This window comes from Mesoplodon densirostris, chromosome 2, assembly GCF_025265405.1.
Source record: "Mesoplodon densirostris isolate mMesDen1 chromosome 2, mMesDen1 primary haplotype, whole genome shotgun sequence".
NCBI classification, from domain to species: Eukaryota; Metazoa; Chordata; class Mammalia; order Artiodactyla; family Ziphiidae; genus Mesoplodon; species Mesoplodon densirostris.
Genome location: NC_082662.1, coordinates 12429429 through 12451389, shown reverse-complemented (window position 1 = coordinate 12451389; position 21961 = coordinate 12429429). Strand labels below are relative to the sequence as shown.

Sequence of the window (21961 nt, the reverse complement as noted above, 5' to 3'; positions counted from 1 at the left end):
GGTGAATTGCTTAGCACAGTGCTGTTCACGTCAGTGATTCCTCCTGCTGCTCTCCTGGTTTCTCTTCTTACAAAACATATTCTTCCGTCTTATCTACTCAAGGTTAGAGGTCGTCATCACTTTTTCCCACAATTATATAAGAAGCACCTTGTAAAATAAAGTCCCCATTCCATAGTTGTACACCCGTGTTCATAACAAACTTACTCAAAATGGCCAACAGGTGGAAGCAACCCAAGTGGCCATGGATGGATGAACAGGTAAACAAAATGTGGTGAATCCATACAATGAAATATTCAACTGGAATGAACCATGAGGCTATCATACTAAGTGATAATAAGATGGTCACAAAAGGACAAACAATGTAAGATTCCATTTATATGAGGAACCTAGAATAGTCCAATTCACAGACACAGAAAGCATGGTGGGAGGGGAGGAAGGAAGCAGGGGGTTTGATGTGATGGGCTTAGAGTTTCAGTTTGGGAAGATGAACAAAGTTCTGAAGATGGATGGGGGTGATGGCTGCACAACAGTGTGAATAGATTTAATGCCACTGTGAACTGTACACTGAAACATGGTTAAGATGGTAAATTTTATGTGTATTTTACCATAATTTTGAAAATTAAAAGTTAAAAACAAACCCCAAAATGAAATACCTCCAAGGTTTCTCCGAGGTTTGGGGTGATAGAAATGGAGGAAAATGTTCTGAAAGCAGGTTGTGGTGATGGCTGCACAACTCCATCAATATATTCAAATTGATTGAATTGGACACTTCAAATGGGTGATGTTTCTGTTATGTAAATTGTACTTCAGTGAAGCTGTTAAGAGCAAGCAAGCAAACAAACACATGCTGTGATCTAGAGGAAACTTTGGAGGATGAAGGAGCTGTTCACTGTCTTGATTGTGGCTATGGTTTCACAGGTGTACCCATATGTCAAAGCCCATCCACTTACAGACTTTAAACATGTGCCGTTTATGGCATGTCAATTATATCTCAATAAAGCTGTGTTTGAAAAAGGCAGAACAGTATTCCATATATACACGAACTCCTTATAATATATTAAACTCCTTAGAATATATTAAAAAATATAATTTATTAAACAATGCCCCCTTTGGATGGAAATTTAGGTTTCAAATTTTATGCCCTATAAATAATATTTCAATAAATATCTTTGTAGGAAAAAAAGAAGAAAAAAATGCAGATATTGTTTGCTGCTCCCCTCTTCTCCCCACGGGCAAGCCACAGAGTCAGAATTTCCCTGGGAGGGGGCCTGGTAACCTGTAATTTAACTGAACATTCCTAAAAATTTCTAGGAATCAGACATTTTGGGGCACATTGAATCAAACTTCCTGAACTTGGATTTTCAGGCTTGGGAGTGTGAAATCCCCTTTTTTTTGATCCCTAAAAAATTCTGTAAGTGTTCCATACAAATGATTCTAAATTTCGGTTTCCCTCCTATTGGCGGTGCATCAGAATCATCAGGGAGCTTGTGAGCATGCATATTCCCAGGCCCTACTCCCAGGGAGGATGTGTATGGTTGCCAGATTTCGCATAAACAAATAAATGAATAAATAAATATATAGAAAACTATAGGGTGTCCGTAAAATCTGAATTTCAGATAAACACCAAATAATTTTTTCAGCATAAGTGATTCCTTGCAATAGTTGGGCCACACCTGTACATAAAAATTATTTGTTGCTTATCTGAAATTCAGATTTAACTGGGTGTCCTGTATTTCATCTGGGAATCCTAAGTATGAGTCCTCAGGCCTGGGGTGAAGCCCAGATCTGCACTGTTGGTCTGCTCCCCACGTGCTTCTGACGAGGGGGATCCTTAGAACCCATGTTGAGAACTCCTGATCAGGTCAACACCTTCTGGGTCAAGAGCCCCTCCTCAGGGCGGCCAGTGGATCCCAGTGCATCCCACAAGTGAGCACACTTTAATGCTGGTCCAAGGAGGAAAAGGGGGCTGAGAAGCAGCAGGAGAAAACTGCCCCAGATTTTCAAAGCCAAACGTGGTGGATGCGGTGTCACGGGCCCTGCAGCCTGAGGGACGGTGCTGATCTTCTCTGAGTGAGTATTTAAGGCTGCCTAGGGGACCCACACCCCAGGATTCTGTCTAGATTCTCTAAACTTTATTTATTTATACCCAGCCTCGTCCCAGAAAGGACTTTAAGCCTCGGAGGTCTCAGCCCATGCAGCGTTCTTGGTGCTGGCGAGTGAGGTTAACACACCGTCTCTGTGGGACACACACTACAGGTATTAAGTGTGTGCTCACCACGAATGGGCATTATTCTGGGAGTTTTACAATGATAAGCATCTCATTTAGCCCTCGAGATAAGCCTGCAAGGTCACTGCTGTCGTTGGCCCCATTTTGTAGATGAGGAAACCGAGGTTCCGAGGGGTCCAATGGCTTGTGCAAGAGCGCACCGAGTAGGCCAGTGGCAGAGCTGGGGTTCTGACCCAGGACTGTGTTGCTACCCAGCCCCCATCCTGCCTCCCTACTGAACCAGATACTTCTTGTGACTGAGCTTTGCTGGGCGAATTTTGGCTTACGTTTCGCTTAAGCTGGGGCCATACTTTAGGTCCTGATCCCGGGAACATTTCTGATCCGGTGTGATAACAGCTGGCAGGCCTTGAGCGTCTACTCTGGCCAGAGACTTTGACTTTTTGTACATAGATACTCTCTCAACGCCCTGCACCGCTGAGAAGACCCAGACCCAGGCACGCAGAGAACCCTGGCCGAGGTCGCAAAGCTAGGAAGTTGCAGAGCACTGATCTGCCTAAAAAGGAAGCATCCATCTCTGCATCTTCAAAAGCACACACCTGCTTTCCACCTCCCCTCGCCTAGCTTCACTTTTCAGGAAAACGCTCTCGCTCCGGGCTGGTCGCTAGGCAACCCTCGAAGGTAATTCCATGAAATGCCCAGAAGAGGGCGCGAGGACTCGCTCTCCCCGGGCACCCACGCAATGAAGCTGAACTTCGCAGAATCGCGAAAGCAAGAGTGACGCGCTCCAGACGAACTCCACCTGTGGCCGTACCCGAGCCCTAGGCTGCACGGAAGGTGACACAACACGGCACCTCTGCACCGCCCCCCCCCCCCCCCCCCCCCCCGGCAGGGGCCTGTACTCACAGAGGCTGGGTTTTCGATGACCAGTTCGTAGGTCAGCCCTCCGGACCCAAACCTCAGAATGTCTCCGGGTAGGAGCTTCACAGCCACGTTCTGAATGTGGCACTCATTGACGAACGTGCCGTTGCAGGAATTGAAGTCGTGGAGAACAAAGCTGCTTTCGGCCTCATTATATTCAATGAGTGCGTGATGGTTGTCGACGTCTGCAGACTGAAATGCAGAAGGGGGACAGTCAGAGCCAGGAAGAACAGGAATAACAAGGAATAACTAGTGCCACTGACACTGGGTGCCCCAATGTGCTCACCACTTCATCTGGCTGGATGGTCACTGCAATCCTCATTTTAAGAGGAGGATGCTGAGGGTCAGAGAGGTTAAGTGACTTGCCTAAGGCCACACAGCTAGTGAGTGGAGGGTCACCAGAGCCTGACAGCAGACCCAGAATAGATGCCCAGTTTTGGGGTAGGGCGTCAGGCAACACAGAGGCAAGAGGGAACTCGGGGGGAATTGGCCAGGAATTGGCCACTTGATAGTTCTCTGATCCCATGCAAGTATCCTTTTGGTTGTCCCGAGTGGCAAGACAGCAGAAATGGCCCAACACAAACCAGAAAGGTCAGTTGGCAAGTGACAACTGTCCATTTACTGCAAGTGTTAAAGTTCAGGGGAGGTTTTGTAATAATTGTTGTTTTCATTTGTTTCTTCTATTCATTTTTAAAATAACATGTTTTTTTTGTAATAATGCAGAAAATGAGAACTACAGAAAAACACAAAGAAGACATTAAAATCACTTAGACTCCCGTCCCCCAGAGGCAGGCACTGAGAACACGATGGTTCACATCCTTCCAGTCTTTTCTCTATGCTTACAATCTTTTTTAAAAGTTTAAACACAATTGAGCTCACACCACAAAACATAGTTTTATAACTACCTTTTAAAAGCCTTGGTGTACAATGAAGGTTTTTCCCATGTGAATAATTATTACTGCTGCTTCTTAAAAGATACTCAGAATTTATCTAACCAAGATGATCTATTTTTCAATAGGGGCCCTGGTGTGACCCCATTTCCCCCAAAAGAGAGAGACCCCAGACAGTGAATTGTCAGTGGGGTTAGAAACCTCCTGTGTAACCACGTTAATAAGAAGAATGAGCAAAACTCGGCACCAAGGAGGAAATATCACATCCCCCCTGGCCCCGGCGCCCTGGACTATGGGCTGCCGGGCACGTGCGAAGTCTTCTGTCTCCTCAGGACACTGCCTATGAGCCATCCACTCCAGCCTGAGACTTTGCAACTATTTTCTAAGTCACTCTTCTCAGAGTGCCTCATCCAACTTTCATAGAGAGTACTTGGACTTAGAAATCTATACTAATGTCCCACAATATAATTATAACCAATAGCTTATATTAATAATAGCTTATATTATATGAATAGATAATAATATAACTGCATATATTAGTAGAATATATTAATGACACATTATGTGTAATTACACAAATGCCAGGAAATTGGCTAAGTGCTTTACTGCATTATCCCATTTCATCTTCGCAATAATTCAAAGGGATACTTCCTCATTTAAAACAAATTTCATTTTTTATTGAAGTCTAGTTGATTTACAATGTTGTGTTAGTTTCAGGTGTACAGCAAAGTGATTCAGTTATACATATATATAATATCTATTCTTTATCAGATTCTTTTCCATCACAGGTTACTGCAAGATATTGAATATAGTTCCCTGTGCTGTACAGTAGGTCCGATAGTTACTCATTTTTTAGATGGGGAAACTTAGGCATAGAACGATTAAGTGTGCCCACAGTCAGCCACTTTGACTCGCCTGGCTTGTTCCCAGGTTTGCCTGATTCAAATGACTGTGCCTTTACCCACTTTTCAAATTCCTACCAAACACTTTGGCACTTAAAATACTGAAACACAAGAAGAAAGCAGGAGTAGCTCTATTAATTTCAGGCAGAGCCAACTTCAGAGGAAGGAAAGTTGTCAGGGATAAAGAGAGCCGATACATAGTGATAAAGGGGTTGATTCTCCAAGCAGACATAACAGTCCTTCATTGTATGTACCCAACAATAGAGCATCAAAGTATGGAAGGCAAAAACTGATAGAACTGCAAGGAGAAGCAGATGAATCCATCATGGTAGCTGGAGACCTCAACAGCCCTCTGTCAGTGACGGGCAGACCCGCCAGGCAGAAAATTAGGAAGAATGAAGTTGAACTGAACAGCACTACCATCATCTGGATCTAACTGGCAACCACACAGCTTCATCCCACAGCAACAAAACACACATCCTTCTCAAGTTCCCATGGAACATTCACCAAGCAGACCACATTCCAGGCCACAAAATATACCTCAACAAATGTAAAAGAATAGAAATTATGCAAAGTACGTTTTCAGAACACAATGGAATTAGGCTAGAAACCAATACCAGAAAGACAGCTGGAAAATCCCCAAATATTTGGAGATTAAACAACACATCTCTAAATAACAGATGGGTCAAGGAGGAAGTCTCATGGGAAATAAAAATTTATCTTGAGCTAAATGAAAATGAAAATACAACCTATGAAAATTTGCAACATGCAGTGAAAGCAGTGCTTGGAGGGAAGTTTATGGCATTGAAGGCATACATTTGAAAAGATCTAAGCTTCCACCTTATGAAACTAGAGAAAGAAGAGCAATATAAGCCTACCACAAGCACAAGAAAAGAAGCAATGAATGAAATAAAAAGCAGGAAAACAATAGAGAAAAGTCAGCAAAATAAAGAGCTGTTTGGTCTTTTTTTTGTAAAGATCAGTAAAATTGACAAACCTCTAGCAGGATAACCAAGAAAAAAAGAGAGAAGATACAAATGACTCAAATCAGAAATGAAAGCGATGGCATCACTACTGATCTCATGGACACTGAAGGGATAATAAAGGAATATTATGAATAATTCTATGCCCACAGATTTTATAAGTTAATGAAGTGGACCATTTCCTTGAAAGACACAATCTACTGAAACTCACACAAGGAGAAATAAATACTCTGAAAAGACTCATATCTAGTAAAGAATTTGAATCAATAATGAATAACCTTCCAAAATGGAAAGCACCAGGCCTGGATGGGTTCACTGGTAAATTCTATCAAACATTAAGGAAAGAATGATACCAGTTCTCAATAATCTCTTCCAGAAAATAGAAGAAGAGAGAACACTTCCCAGCTCATTCTGTGAGGCCAAACTTATTCTAATAGCAAAACCAGATAAAGATATTACAAAACAGGAAAATTGCAGACCAATACCTGTCATGAATATAGATGCAAAATCCTCAACAAAATATTAGCAAATTGAATCCAGTGATGTATAAAAAGAGTTCTACACCACAGACAAGTGGGATTTATTCCAGGTATGCAAGGCTGGTTCAACATTTGGAAATCAATTAATGTAATCCATCACATCAACAGCGCAGAGAAGAGAAATCGCATTATCCTAACAGTAGATGCAAAAAGAGCATTTGACAAAATTAAACACCATCCATGATAAACTAACAAACCACCAAACCACCACAACAACTCTTGGCAAATTAGGGATGGAGGGGAACTTCCTCAACCTGATAAAGTACATCTATAAAAACCCTAAAGCTAACGTCATATTTAATGGTGAGAAACTATAAACTTTCCAATTAAGATCAGGAATAAGGTGAAGATGTCCCCTTTCACCACTCATTTTCAACATTGTACTGTATCTCCTAGCTAATGCAACAAGGCAAGAAAAGAGAATGAAAGATAGATTGGGAAGGAAAAAGAAATCTTCTTTGGTGAGGTGTTTGTTCAGATCTTTTGCCCATTTTGCAGATGGCATGATTGTCTATGCAGAAAATCCCAAACAACCGACAAAAAGCCCTCCTGGAACTAATGAGCAATTATAACCAGGTTGCAGGATACATGATTAATATACAAAAGTCAATGGCTTTCCTATATACCAACAATGAACAAGTGGAATATGAAATTAAAAACACAACACCATTTACATTAGCACCAAAAAAAAAAAAATGAAGTACTTAGGAATAAATCTAACAAAATACTTAGCTATATGAAGAGGTATAGGAAGAAAACTACAAAATGTTGATGAAAGAAGTCAAAGTAGTCTAAATAAATGAAGAGATATTTCATGTTTATTTGAAATTCCTTAATGATGTATGATGTTTAACATCTTTTCATATGCTTATTTGACATCTGTAGATTTTCTTTGGTAAGGTATCTGTTGAGCTCTTTTGCCCATTTTTAAGTTGGGTTGTTTGGTTTCTTATTGTTGACTTTTAAGACTCATTTATATTGTTTATTTATTTATTTTATTGAAATGTAGTCAATTTACAATGTTGTATTAATTTCTGCTGTACATCAAAGTGATTCAGTTATACATATATATACATTCTTTTTAAAATATTCTTTTCCATTATGGTTTATCACAGGATATTGGATATAGTTCCCTGTGCTATACAGTAGGACCTTGTTGTTTATCCATCCTGGATGTAACAGCTCACATCTGCTAACCTCAACCCCCCACTCCATCTCTCCCTCAAACCCCTCCCCCTTGGCAACCACAGTCTGTTCTCTATATCCATGAAGACTCATGTATTTTGGATACATGCTTACAGCATCTTTATTCATAACTGCCAAAAACTGGAAGCCACCAAGATGTCCTTTAAAAGGTAAATGGATAAACAAATTGTGGTACATCCATACAATGAAATACTAGTGATAAAAATAAATGAGTTATCAAATAACAAAAAAGACATGGAGGAATCTTAAATGCATATTGCTTAGTGAAAGAACCTAGTCTGAAAAGGATACATACCGTATGATTCCAACTGTATGAAATTCTGGGAAAAGTAAAACTATAAGGAGAGTAAAAGATCAGTGCTTGCCAGGGGCACAGGGGCTCTGGGGCTCAGGATGAAGAGGAGGGGCACAGGGCATTTTAGGGCAGTGAAAATATTTGTTATGATACTGTAATGGTGGATACTTGTCACTATACATTTGTCAAAACGACAGAACGTACAACGCAAAGAGTGAACCCTAATGTAAACTATGGACTTAGTTAATCATAGCATATCAATATTGGTTCATCAGTTGTAACAAATGTACCGCACTAATGCATGATGTTAATAATAGGGGAAACAGTGTGTATTGGAGGGGTGGATATATGGGAACTCTCTGTATTCTCTGCTCAATTTCCTGTAAACCTAAAACTGTTCAAAAAAATAAAGTATTAAAAAAAATGAAAACACATTAGTTCTTTGGAAAATGTCACCCACATCATCTTCATCACCATTGTCATTGATCTTTGTGTCCTTTGAACCTTTGATAACCCATGAATGAGAGAAATTCTGTTTGTTACATTTTGTTTGTCTCTTCCCAGGCTTCACTGCTTTCAGTTCCTCAAAAACTGTCAAGCCATTATTAAGAAATCAAAGCAAGCAGGAAGTTTTAAATGACTCCACAAATTTGGGTGAGCCTCTACCACATGTTAGGCCAGGAGACAGCTTCCTAGTTCAGCCCTATAATATCACTCGCTCCCTTTACTTGGAAAATTGCTAAATGCTGCTCCTGGACAGACGCCCTGCTGCTAATACAGACTGACTGTATAAGCTCCATCCTACTCAGCTGTCAAACTATGAGATGAACTGTTATTTATTTATTATTATTATTATTATTATCCTTATCATCATCTAACATAATTTGAGGGCATCCTGTGAACTGGGCCCTGCTGAAGCGTTTTGTGTGCATTTTTATCATTTAATCTGCATGACAGCCCTAAACAGGGACTCTATTATTATCTCCATCTTAGAGATGAAGAAGCTGAGACTCAAAAGGTGAAGTGAGAGGACAGCATTACCTTGATACCAAACCCAGACAAAGACACTACAAGAAAACTACAGACCAATATCTCTTATGAACACTGATACCACAATCCTCAACAAAATAGGAGGAAACCGAATTCAACAGCACATTAAAAGGATCATACACTATGACCAAGTGGGATTTATTCTTGGAATGCAGACTTGATGGTTCAACATATGAAAATTAATCCATGTAATACATCACATTAACAGAAAGAAGGAAAAAAATGATCATCTCGATTGATGTACAAAAAGCATTTGACAAAATGCAACACTCTTTCATGATAAAAGCACTTAACAAACAGGGAATAGAGGGAAATTACCTCAACATAATAAAGGTCAAATATGAAAGGCCCACAGGTAGCATCATACTCAAAGGTGAAAGACTGAAAGCTTTTCCTCTAATATCAAGAATAAGATAAGGATACCTGCTTTTGCCACTTCTATTCAACAAAGTACTGGAAGTCCTAGCCAGAGCAATTAGGCAAGAAAAAGAAATAAAGGCATCCAAATTCGAAAGGAAGAAGTAAAATTATCTCTGTTCACAGGCAACATGATCCTACATGTACAAAATCCTAAAGAGTCCAGGAAAAACCACAACCCTCTTAGAACTAATAAATAACATTCACTAGCAAAACCGTAGGACACAAAATCAACACACAAACATCAGTTGTGTTTCTATATGCTCACAATGAACAATCTGAAAAGGCAGTTAAGAAAATAATTTCATTTACAATAGCATCAAAATGAATAACATATTTTGGGATAAATTTAACCAAGGTGGTAAAAGATGTGTACACTGAAAACTACAAAGTGCTGCTGAAAGAAATTAAAGACACAAATGAATGGAAAGACACCCTGTATTCATGGGTTGGAAGACTTAATATTATTAAGATGTCATTACTACACAGCAGGATGTACAGATTCAAAATCCCAACATCAGTTTTGGCAGAAATAGAAAAATCCATCCTAAAATTCATATGGAATCTCAGTGGACCCCAAATAGCCAAAATAATCTTGAGAAAGAAAAGCAAAGCTGGAGGTCTCACACTTCCTGATTTCAAAACTTACTGCATACAAAGGTACAGTAATCAAAACAGTGTGATACTGACATAAGGTCAGGCACGTAGGCCAATAGAATAGAATAGAGAGCACAGAAATAAAACTTTGCATATATGGTCCAATGATTTTTGACAAGGGTGCCAAGATTATTCAATGGGGAAAGAGCAGTATTTTCAACAAATGATGCTGGGAAAGACTGCAAAAGAATTAAGTTGAACTCTTACCTTACACCATGTATAAAAATTAACTCACAGTGGATCAAAGACTTAAACATAGTCTAAAACTATAAAACTTTTAGAGGAAAACACAGGAGGAAAGCGTTATGACATTGGATTTGGCAATGCATTTTTGGATATGATACCAAAAGCATAGGCAGCAAAAGTAAAAATAGATAAATTCAACTATATCAAAAATTAAAACTTCTGTGAATCAAAGGACACAATAAACAGGGTGAAAGGCCATCTAGAGAATGGGAGAAAATAGTTGCAAATCACAAATCTGAAAAAGGGTTAATATGAAGAATATATAGAGAACTATAACTCAACAACAACAACAAAAAAGAACCCCCAAATAACCTGATCAAATATGGGCAAAGAACTGGAATAGACATTTCTCCAAAGAAGATATATAAATGTCCAACAAGCATGTAAAAAGATGCTCAACACTACTAGTCATTAGGGAAATGCAAATCAAAACCACAGTGAGATACCACCTCATACCCATTAGGATGGCTACTATCAAAAACAAACAAACAGCAACAGAAAATAACAAGTGTTGGCAAGGATGTAGAGTAGGGGAACACTTATGCACCGCTGAGAAGGTAAAATGGTGCAGCTGATATGGAAAACAGTAGAACGGCTTCTCAAACAATTTAGAATAAAATTATCATATGATCCAGCAAGTCCACTTCTGGGTATATACCCCAAAGAATTGAAAGCAGGAACTTAAAGACTTATGTGTACACTCATGTTTATAGTAGCATTATTCACAATTGCCAAAAGGTGGAAGCCACCCAAGTGCCCACTGACTGACGATTGGATAAGCAAAATGTGGTCCATCCATAACAGTGGAATATTATTCAGTGTAGGAGGAAGGGAATTCTGACACATGCTACAACATGGATGAACCGTGAGGACATTATGTGAAGTAAGTGTCACAAAAAGGCAAATTTTGTATGATTCCACTATGTGAGGTACATAGAGTAGTCAGGCTCATAGAAACAAAATAGAACGGAGGTTTCCAGTAGCTGGGGAAGGGGAAACGGGGAGGAATTGTTTAATGGGTACAGTTTCAGTTTTGCAAGATGAAAAATTCTGAGGCTGGTTGCACAACAATGTGTATAACTTACAACTACTGATCTGTGCACTTAAAAGTGGTTAAGATGCTAAAATTTATAGGTATTTTACCACAATTTAAAAAATGGCTAAGATGAAGGGACTCACTCAACATCAGGATGCTGGCACAGGGCAATGTCAGGGTTTGAACCCAAGTCTAATTCCAAAACTTGTACCTTTGATTTGTACCCTTTGATTTTCAGAGTAGAGAGTGATTTAATAATGAGAGAGGAGACAGGCAGGACCTAATATACAAAACAAGTGCATTTTTTAAGGCTCCTGCATTTAAAATGTCTTTAAAAAGTATATAGTGAGTCCATAAAATATTGAGACGTTTAAACTTCTATTAACAATGACCATCTGCTCTGATGACCCCTGTGCTTTAAGGAAGCCTCCTCGGGAAGCTGACTTAGTTATGACGTTGCCCTGAGGTTCACTGACATTGTCGCTGAGGTTCGACGTGTACCTGGAACCGTCCTTTGGAGCTAGGTTTCAACCTTGCATCACCTGGAATTGGGAAGCCCCATCTCAGACCATAACCTCCCACTCCCGGCCTTCCTTATCCTCTGTCTCGTCCTCTCCTTGAGTCACGTAGCCTTTGCTCCCTGTTTGCTCCCTATGGGTAATGCCTTATGCTCACCCAGCCTGGGCCCTGCTCAAGCTCACCAGCACCTTCAAGTCCATCCCGGCCCCCAAACCCTCCTGTCACCCTCACACTTCTGTCCTGAGGCTGGCCCAGTGGCCTTTGGGCCCCCCAGCCAGCAGGTCCCTGCTCTCAGGCTTTTCATTATACTTTGACAACAACCTCCTAGGTCTTCACCTCCTGCACCTGCCGGCATCCTCCGTCTGCTTCTCCCGACCCTCCTCCATCCCTTTACACGGCGCCCTCTGCCCAGCAGGCCCACCTGTGCAGCTATATCCATGGGCTGATGGGCTCCTTGTCTTTGGTTTCTGGTTGGGTTTGGCCAATGGGGGGGGCGGTTAGAGATCAGAGCAGGGAGGAGAGAGCTTGGGGTACTTACTCCCCTGGCTTCCTTTCTCTGGGGCCACACAGCTTCCCTCAGAGGGACTCTACCCAGCCCTCGGGGTCTCCGGGTCCCAGGAAATGCCCCTGCCCCTCACCCCTCAGCTCTGGGGGTGGGAACAGTCCTCACTCATACTAGCTCTGGGCCCTGCACTATCCTTTGTGGTTTCTCTGAGCCCTGCCCACTCCCTATGGAGTCCCTTCAGGAAACTCCCTTCCATCACTCCACACCCCTGTGAATGTGCCTTCAGCTCCCTGCCAGGACCTGGACTTCCCAGGCAGGGAGAAGCTCTTAGATGGGACCTTCAAGGCTTCTCTTAGCTGCCAAGGGCCTCCGGGTGGTCCTGCCTTCATCCCACCCTGGTCTGGTCCCTCTCCTCAACCATCTCCTCTTCTGCATCCTCACCTTGACAGTGTAACTTCCGTCTAACCTGTGAACGTGCTCACCACCCCCTCGGCCTGTAAATGCTGCCCCTTCCCCTATCCTTTCCTTTATTGTCAAATGGCTTCAAGAGGTTCCTTTCCCTCTGGGTCCTCAACCCACTGCCATTGCCCTTGGGGGCCTCCTCAGGCTCTCGGCCTCCCTGTGACATGTGACACAGTTGTCAGAGAGAGGCACGTGGCCTGGTGGTTCAGGGGTTGGGGGAGCAGGGCAGTGCGGTGGTTATTAGACTGGGCTCGAGCCCAGCACTCCTACTTCCTAGCAGGGTGACCTTGGGCAAGTGATACCTCAGCTTCCTCATCTGTAAGGTAACAAAAGGACAGTCTTATAAGTTACTGGTGACGTATAAATGATATAATACATACAAAAGCACTTAGAAGAGAACATATGGCAAATGGGAAATGTTCTCTATTATGAGCAAGAGGATGGGCTCTGGAGTTAGAAAGCCTTGAGTTCAAGTCCCACCTCTGCTACCTTCCAGCTGTGCAGCCTGGGGCACGGTTCTTTGCTTCTCTTTGGTTGCTCCCTGAGCAGCAAAAATGAGTTTGATAAGCTGGGCTTCGTAGGATTGACAAAAGGTACTGCTTGGTGACATGTTCAAAGGAGTGGGATAACATTTTTGAAATTGACGTGTGTGTGTGTGTGTTTTATCTATTTCTTTTAACCTTTTGGTTCTAGGCTATCCCATCCCCCAGCCCCATCCCCCCACTGCCTCCAGAAAGGGATGTAGTGCAGAAATAGTAAAAAAAAAATGGGGTTTTCAAAAGAATAAGGATATGAGGAAACGGCCAGGCGCTGGTGAGACGACGAGTCTGGGAGTGGGAGGAAAGAAGAAGCTTCTCTGCTTCCCCGTCGGCTGGATCCTTCCTCCCCGGTCTCCCCGGGAGAGCCCTGTGGACCGGCAAGGCCTCAGGAGAGGCTGGTCCTGAAAGCAGACCGCACGAGCGTGGTGCCCAGTGCCCCAGCCTCCCCCTGTGACCCCAGGCAGGATACTCAGCCTATCTGTGCCTCAACGCCCTCATCTGTAAAGTGGGGCCATCAACACTAACCTCCTAAGGATGAAATGAGTTAATACACTCGAGAGTGCCCAGAACAGTACCTGGCACACAGCAAGCTGTCTCTTTGATGAATACCCTCAGCCTGGCAGCAGCGCTCTGGCTCCCTCACCTCTCTGACTGCTTCCAGGTCTCCACGCCGGGCTCCTCTCCCCTCAGATGTCCGTTTCCTCCTCACTCTGTCTATGGGCTGGGGCCACTGTACCACCCCCTCGATTCGCAGGTGTGTGTTTCCAACCCCTGGTTCATCTCCAGGCCCCAAACTGCCTGGCTGCTTCCGGGATGTTGAGGTGCTCACTCAACCCGTCCTGCTTCCTGCCCTCTTGGTAACGGTATTATCACCTGCCAGCTCATCCAGCCATCTTTCTCCGTGGCCTGTGGCATTGATCCTACTGATTCTTCCAGAAAGCTCTCAGACCAGTCCCAAAGCAGCGGTCCAGTCAGGTGGTAGTATTAATGTGGTGGGCAGAATGGTCTCCCAAAGATGCCCATACCCTGATCCCCAGAACCTGGGAATATGCTCCATGACGTGGCCAAAGGGACTGTGCCGATGTCAAGGTTATTAATCAGTGCTCTTAAAAGAGGGAGACTAAGGACTTCCCTGGTGTTGCAGTGGTTAAGAATCCGCCTGCCAATGCAGGGGACACGGGTTTGAGCCCTGGTCCGGGAAGATCCCACGTGCCATGGAGCAACGAAGCCCGTGTGCCACAACTACCGAGCCTGCGCTCCAGAGCCCACGAGCCACAACTACTGAGCCCACGTGCCACAACTACTGAATCTGCGTGCCTAGAGCCCGTGCTCCACAACAAGAGAAGCCACTGCAATGAGAAGCCCATGCACCAAAACAAAGAGTAACCCTCGCTCGCGGCAACTAGAGAAAGCCTGTGCTCAGCCACGAAAACCAAACCCAGACAAAAACTTTTTAAAAATTTTTTAAAAAGTGGGAGACTATCCTGGGTTATCCAGGTGGGACTAATTGAACTCCACCAGTCCTTATAAGCAGAGAACTTACTCTGGCTGGATTGGAGAGATAAGTGGTGGCTCTTGCTGGGCCCCCACTTAACAGCCCCAATGCTCCTCTTCCTGGGAAAGCACCAGGTCAACGTTTCCTCTTTACCCAATTCCCCCCCTAGATGGCACCACCTCAGTCTGTTGCATGAATGAGGATCACAAGAACATTCATCTCACATTTCACTGACAACCCCCATTCTGGATTCCACAGGGTGGAATTTCCCTAGCTTAGTCAATTATCTTGTTATCTCAGTTAACTGAGAATTTCCAATTTAGATATTAGATGTTCCCAAAGATAAATTTACACTCAAAAAGTGAAGCTTCTGTTTTTAGAAGCTTGAGTCAGCTCAGTCTGAAACTCAGCCCCACCTCCCCCGTCTAGCTGTGTGATTTGGGCCAGTTCCTTAACCTTTCTGAGTCCCATGTCCATGTCATCAAATGAGGATAATAATGATAATAGTAGTTCTCACCCGCACAGGATTTGTTTTGTGGATATAATTCTATAAATATATATACAGAACATACATAGATGATGTATAAAGCCATGTGAGATGCAGTAAGTAGTCCATAAATGTATGCTGTAGCTGTTTGTATTATGTATGCTATTCAAAAGATTATGATCCTTCTTTCATCTCACATCCATCAGAATGGCTACTATAAAAAAAAAAAGGGAAATCACAAGTGTTGGTGAGGACGCAGGGAAAGTGGAACCCTTGTGCCCTGTTGTGAGAATGTAACTTGGTGCAGCCACTATGGAAAACAGCATGGCAGTTCCTCAAACAATTAAAAATAAAATTATCATATGATCCAGCAAGTCTACTTTTGGGTATATATCCAAAGAACTGAAAGCAGGGCCTTGAAGAGATATTTATACACCCATGTTCATAGCATTGTTTGCAACAGCCAAAAGGTGGAAACAACCCAAGTGTCCCTCAGTAGATGAATGAATAAACAAAATGTGGTGAATCCACACAATGGAATATTATTCAGCCTTAAAAAAAGGAAGGAAATTCGGACACATGCTACAGCATGGATGAACATGGACATTATACTCAGTGAAAGGATATTATACTCAGTGAAAGAAGCCAGTCATGCAAAGACAAATACTGTTATGATTCTACTTATATGAGATACCCAGAGTAGCCAAGGTCATAGAGACAGAAAGCAGAACGGTGGTTGCTGGGGGCTGGGATGGGGGGACAAGGGGAGTTGTTGTTTCATGGGTGCAGTTTCAGTTCTGCAAGATTCAAAGAGTTCTGGAGATGGATGGGGGTGATGGCTGCACAACAGTGTGAATATATTTAATGCCACTGAACTGCACACTTAATAAAAGTGGTTAAGATGGTAAATTTTATGTTATGCATATCTTACCACAATTTAAAAAAATGAGAAAAATGAGATCACGATCTAGCCCTTTCCTCTGAACATTTTCCTCTTAGAAGCCCTCCATCTGCTGGTGAGAAACTAGTCCCATCAATTGCTGTAGTGGGTACTGACCAATGAAATCAGCCGCCAGTTCCCAAACAGGGGACAAAAAAACATTCCCTGAGGACTGGTGAGACCAAACAGGTGAACCCCCAGAGCAAGGAGCACTTGGGGAGAAGCCAGGGGTGAGGTGGGGGTGAGGGGGGAGAATGGGAGCACGACCCAGGCAGGAGGACAAGCGCGATGCAGATGGGGAGCCAGCAAGTGCACCCTCCCAGGCCTGTTTCATTCCATGAATTTTCCCACAGAGAGTCCACCTGTCACCTTATGTCTCAAAATGTAGGTGTTCACTTAGAATAAGAGAAATGTGAATTAAAATGACACAGGTACCATACTTCACCCCGTAGATCAGTGAAGATCCAATGGGGGGTCAGCACCCTAGGCTGGGGAGGGAGTGGGAGACGGGCGTCCACTGCTGGCAGGACACCACATCCGGAAACCTCTGGTGGGCAATTTGGCCATGTCCATCAGAGTTACAGCTGTGTGTGTCCTTTGACAGAGCAGACATACCTGCACGTCCGTGAAATGATGCAAATAATAGGAGAATCCCAGCAGCCTTGTTTAATAATAATAAACAAGACTATGGTGTAGGCTCTGGTTCTTTTCTGAGAGGCAGCCCAGAACTGGCAGGGGCCAGGAAAAGGGACAAGAGTCATCCGGCTGGATGGGATCGGGGGTGTGTGTATGAGATCAGTCTGGCTTCATGACCCTCAGATCCCACGCTAGAAGGGCTGACACAGGCTGGAGAGATGGCTCCACCCATGAGAAAGGAGATGGCTGGCAGGACACTGACCACCGAGGGTGAGGGGTGGGCACCAGCATTTCATCCCCCTGTCATGTCTGTTCTTTCTTTTTCTCTTCCATCTCCACCCTTGTGGAGGCCGACTTGTCCCTTAGTTCTCCTCCTTCCCACTCTGACTTCTCGATGCCCTGGTTTTCTCTCAGTCCCTTGGATTCACAATATGCTCTTCCACCCCAGGCCCCTTGCACATGCCATTCCCTTCTCTTTTTGTCTAGTTAAGTCCTCCTTGTCTTCCATATTCCTTTCCTTTACAGCCCCAATGTTGGAATGGAATTAGTCACACCGTTGTGGGATCATTTGACTTATTTCTCTCTCTCCTGGCAGCTTCCTGATGGCAGGGACCATGTCCAGTTCTGCCATCACTGTACCCCTAGACTTGGCTTGGTGCTGAGGCTCTGGGTAAATACTGTGCAATGAATGAGTGATAGCAACAGTTATCACTGTTGACTATAAACAGTTCTCACTAGCCTGGCTATAAACAGGCTTCCTATTGCCTTAGGGAACCAAACTCCTTACAGGATATAGAAAAAAGTCTGGAGGTTAAAACCCTGCAAATATCAATATTGATTTTTCCCTGAGCCAAATGATTACAAGTGACTTTTATTTTCTTCCTCATATTTTCCTTTCTCCCAATTTTTAAAAACAAGAAGCATGTAACTACCTTCCATTATCGGAAAGAGTAAATGATGTCGAAATACTACGATACCAATAGTCAAAACAACATGTCAGCCTTGCTGATGAGTAGAAATCTTTAGAAGCATGACTGCCTATTCTTTAGGATTGATCCAGGCAAATAGAACAATCTTTTTTATTTGCTAGATGTAACCTCTGGGTAATTGCAAGGATGACTTTTTAGTAATATAAATCCCTGAATTTTTTTTTTTTTTGCGGTACACGGGCCTCTCACTGTTGTGGACTCTCCCTTTGCAGAGCTCAGGCTCCAGACACGCTGGCTCAGCGGCCATGGCTCACAGGCCCAGCCGCTCCGCGGCATGTGGGATATTCCCGGACCGGGCACGAACCCGTGTCCCTTGCATCGGCAGGCGGACTCTCAACCACTTCGCCACCAGGGAAGCCTAGTCACCTATTTCTTAAGCTAAGTCCGAGGAGCAGTAAGCACTCAATTATTTCTATACAATGAATGCAACTCAATTTCTGTCTAGTTAATAACTGTCCTCATTAGTTCCCTTTTCCAAATGGCTTATTAATGTCAGTGGATCCTCATCTCAACCCTGTGCACCTCTGAGGATTCTTCTCAGTCTCTGTTTTAGGAGACCATAATAATGATCATTGTGTCATTCACTGAGCACCACATGCCAGGCTCTTTATATGCATTTCTCACTTAATCCTCAGAATAACCCTGTGAGGTAAGAGGTTTACAGACAGGGAAAAGGAGCTCAGAGTGATTAAGTAATTTGGTTGAAGTCACTCAGCCACAAAGTAGCCTAATGAGATTCAAACCCAGCTCTGTCTATCTCCAAAGCCTGTGCTTTTAAAAATTACTACAGTTTTCTAATATCATAGTCAGGTTCAAAACAGAGATCTCTGTCTCTACTTTAGCCAGACAGGAAATAAAACTACCCCAAATCTATGCCTTGTTAGGATAAAGAAGAAACTACAGTTCTTCTTCTTCTTCTTTTTCCTCCCACTTTGCACACTGCACAGATGTTCTGTGTCCTTGAAGGGAGACCATATCATGGAGGAGAATCTCAAGGGGAGGTTCATGGAGTTATCTTTAAATCTGTTGCGTTTACAATAAACATTCTCAGAAAACTAGGAATAAAGGGGGAAATTTCTCACTTGGTAAGAACATGTATAAAAACCCTACAGCTAACCTCCTACTTAACGGTGAAAGAGTAACTGCTTTCCCCTAAGGTCAGGAACAAGCGAATATAAGGATTTATACACTGCTCTTGTTCAGCAGAGTCCTGGAAGTCTTAACCAGGGAAATAAAGCAAGGAAAAGAAGATTCAAGGCATTCAGATCTCCTTTTCTGAAAGGAGAAATAAAATTGCTCTTATTTGCAGATGACATGATTGTTTATGTATAAAATCCCAAGAAATCTACAAAAGCCCTTATATAAGAAAGTGCAGTTAAGGTTGCAAGATACCAAGAAGCATACAAAAATCAACTGCATTTCTATATACTGTCAATGAACATGTGGACACCAAAATTGAAAATATAATACCATTTACAATCACTCAAAAAAAAAAAGAGAGACATACTTAAGTGTAAATCTAACAAAACATGTTCAGGACTCGTATGCTGAAAACTACAAAACACTCACGAGAGACACTGAGTAAATGGAGAAATATACCATGATCATGAATTGGAAGACAATGTAGGAGTATATCAATTATTCTCACATTGTTATATAGGATTAAACACAATTCCAATCAAAATTACAGCATGATATTTTGTATATACAGACAGGCTTACACTAAAATGTAAATGGAAAGGCAAAGGAACTAGAATAGGTTAAAAATTTTTTTTAAAGAAAAGTGGGAGGAATCACTCTACCTGATTTAAGACTTACATAGCGACAGTAATCAAGGCTATCTCATAATGGTAGATCCATTATGACAAATAGATCCATGAAACATAATAGGGAACTAAGAAGTAGCCCCCATAGAAAGTATGGCCAGATTATTTTTGACAAACTTGCAAAAGCAATTCAATGGAGAAAGGATAGTCTTTTCAACAAATGGTTCTGGAACAACTAAATATCCACATGGAAGAAAAATGAACTTTGACCTAAATCTCACATCATAAACGACAGTGAACCCAAAATGGTTCATAGATTTAAACATAAAACTATAAAACACTTAGAAGAAAACATAAGAGAAAATCCTCAGGGTCAGGGACCTGGTGGCATGTTCTTAGACATGACACTAAAAGCATGATCTATAAAAGAAAAAAATAACTACCTGGACTTCATCAAAAGTTAAAGCTTTTGCTCTGTGAAATATTCTGCTAAGAGAATGAAAAGACAAGCTACGGATGGGAGAAAATATTTGCAAACCATCTATCTGACAAGGGACTCATATGTAAAATACATAAAGAATTCTCAAAACTCAATGGTAAAAAAATTAACAATTCGATTAGAGACACTTAAAAGATATGAAGAGATATTTCACTGAAGAGGATATGCAGAAGGCAAACACGTACATGAAAAGACATTTAACATCACTATCGATTTGGGAAATGCAAGTTAAGACTATGATGAGATACCACTACACACTTACTAAAACAGCTAAAATGAAAAACAGTGTTTATGCTAATTGCTGGTGAGGATGTGTCTCATACATTGCTGGTGGAAATGAAAAATGGTACAGCCATGCTGGATAAGTCTGGCAGTTTCTTTACAAACCGAATATATATAAACACATATGTTAATCCATGCAATCATACTCCTTAGCATTTATCACAGAGAAATAAAAACTTATGTTCACAGAGAAACCTGTATACAAATGTTTATAGTACATTTATTTGTAATAGCCCCAAATGGAAACAAAATGTCCTTCAAAAAGTGAATGGTTAAACATAGGTGATACGTCCATACCGTGGACTATTACTCAGCAATAAAAGAACAAGCTAATAACCTAAATGGATGTCAAGGGCATTACACTGACTAAAAAAAAAAAAAAAAAAATCAATCGCAAAGGTCATACATAAATGATGAAAATTATAGAGACGGAGAACAGATTAGTGGTTTTCGGAGCGTGGGGACGATGGTGGGAGGAGGAATTGTGACTATAAAAGGAGCATCACAAGGGACATCTCTGATGATGGAGTACTCCTATATCCTGATGGCCACACCCAAATCCACACGTGGTAAAATAGCACAGGACTCCACACATGCTTCGTGCCATTCTCTCTACCATTTGTGCATCTATAATTATTTCAAAATAAAGTTTAAAAAACTCTGTTGAGTGAAGTTCGAGAGTGGTCTGCCTTTCACAGTCCTAAAGGGATTCCATTGCAGTTCTCTTTCTGCTTCAATATTTTAATCCCTTTCAAAATTTTAAAAGGCTCAAAGCCACTGTTTGTATAATTCCTTACTTACAATTTCTTCCAACTTCCTTGGCTGTCAATGAGCTGGGACTGTGGACCAAGCCACAGCTAATTCAGAGAATGGAATGAAATGAAGTGAGAGAGCGCTGAGGCCACGCCCAGGGCTGACCCTGATTTACTACTTGGAGGTACGGGGGCGGGGGAGGGCTCTGAGGGGCCCATAGTCTCCAGAAGCTCTGGAAAGGGCGAGAGGCCATTGCTCAAGCTGGGCCCTTCAGGTGGCCGTGGCTGCCAGACGCGGAGCAGGTGAAGGTCAAGCATCAGCTCTATGCCCACCTTCCAAACCGCGCCATCAGGGTGGGACACTGCACACACAGTCAGCAAAGGACACAGGGCCCATCGCACTTTGCACTGTGCTCATTCTTACCACATGTGCCAGGGAGACCCATCACATGCGGGGAATGCTTATTGGTGGCACACCGAGGAAGGCTGGGACTGTTAGCCAGAGGCTGTGCTTTACAAGAGACTGGAGTCCACAGAACAGTAAGGACTTTTGGTGGTGTGAGGGGTAGGGAGGGTTGCGGACTGGGAAGGAAGAGGTCTTACCTCTAAAACAAGGTCTGAATTTTCATGCCTTCCAATCGTAGTGCTTTTATTCAGGACAAAATAGCCTTCTGCACTCTTTAGATAGGCTTTCATATTCTCTGCTTTCCCTATAAAAGGTTTT

At 42.5% G+C, this 21961-nt stretch overlaps 1 protein-coding gene across 1 annotated transcript in view; it reads right to left on the bottom strand.

Annotated features, from left to right (window-relative positions):
• LOC132502459 (forkhead-associated domain-containing protein 1-like) overlaps positions 1–21943 on the bottom strand; it is an 89338-nt gene extending 67395 nt beyond the window's left edge. The window contains exons 1-2 of the mRNA XM_060118346.1: positions 21841–21943; positions 3131–3337 (exon numbers count right to left, since the gene is read on the bottom strand). Coding sequence (XP_059974329.1) covers positions 3131–3337; positions 21841–21933 — 300 coding nt within the window. The 5' untranslated portion in view covers positions 21934–21943. The remainder of the gene's footprint in view (positions 1–3130; positions 3338–21840) is intronic.
• Between the last annotated feature and the right edge of the window lie 18 nt (positions 21944–21961).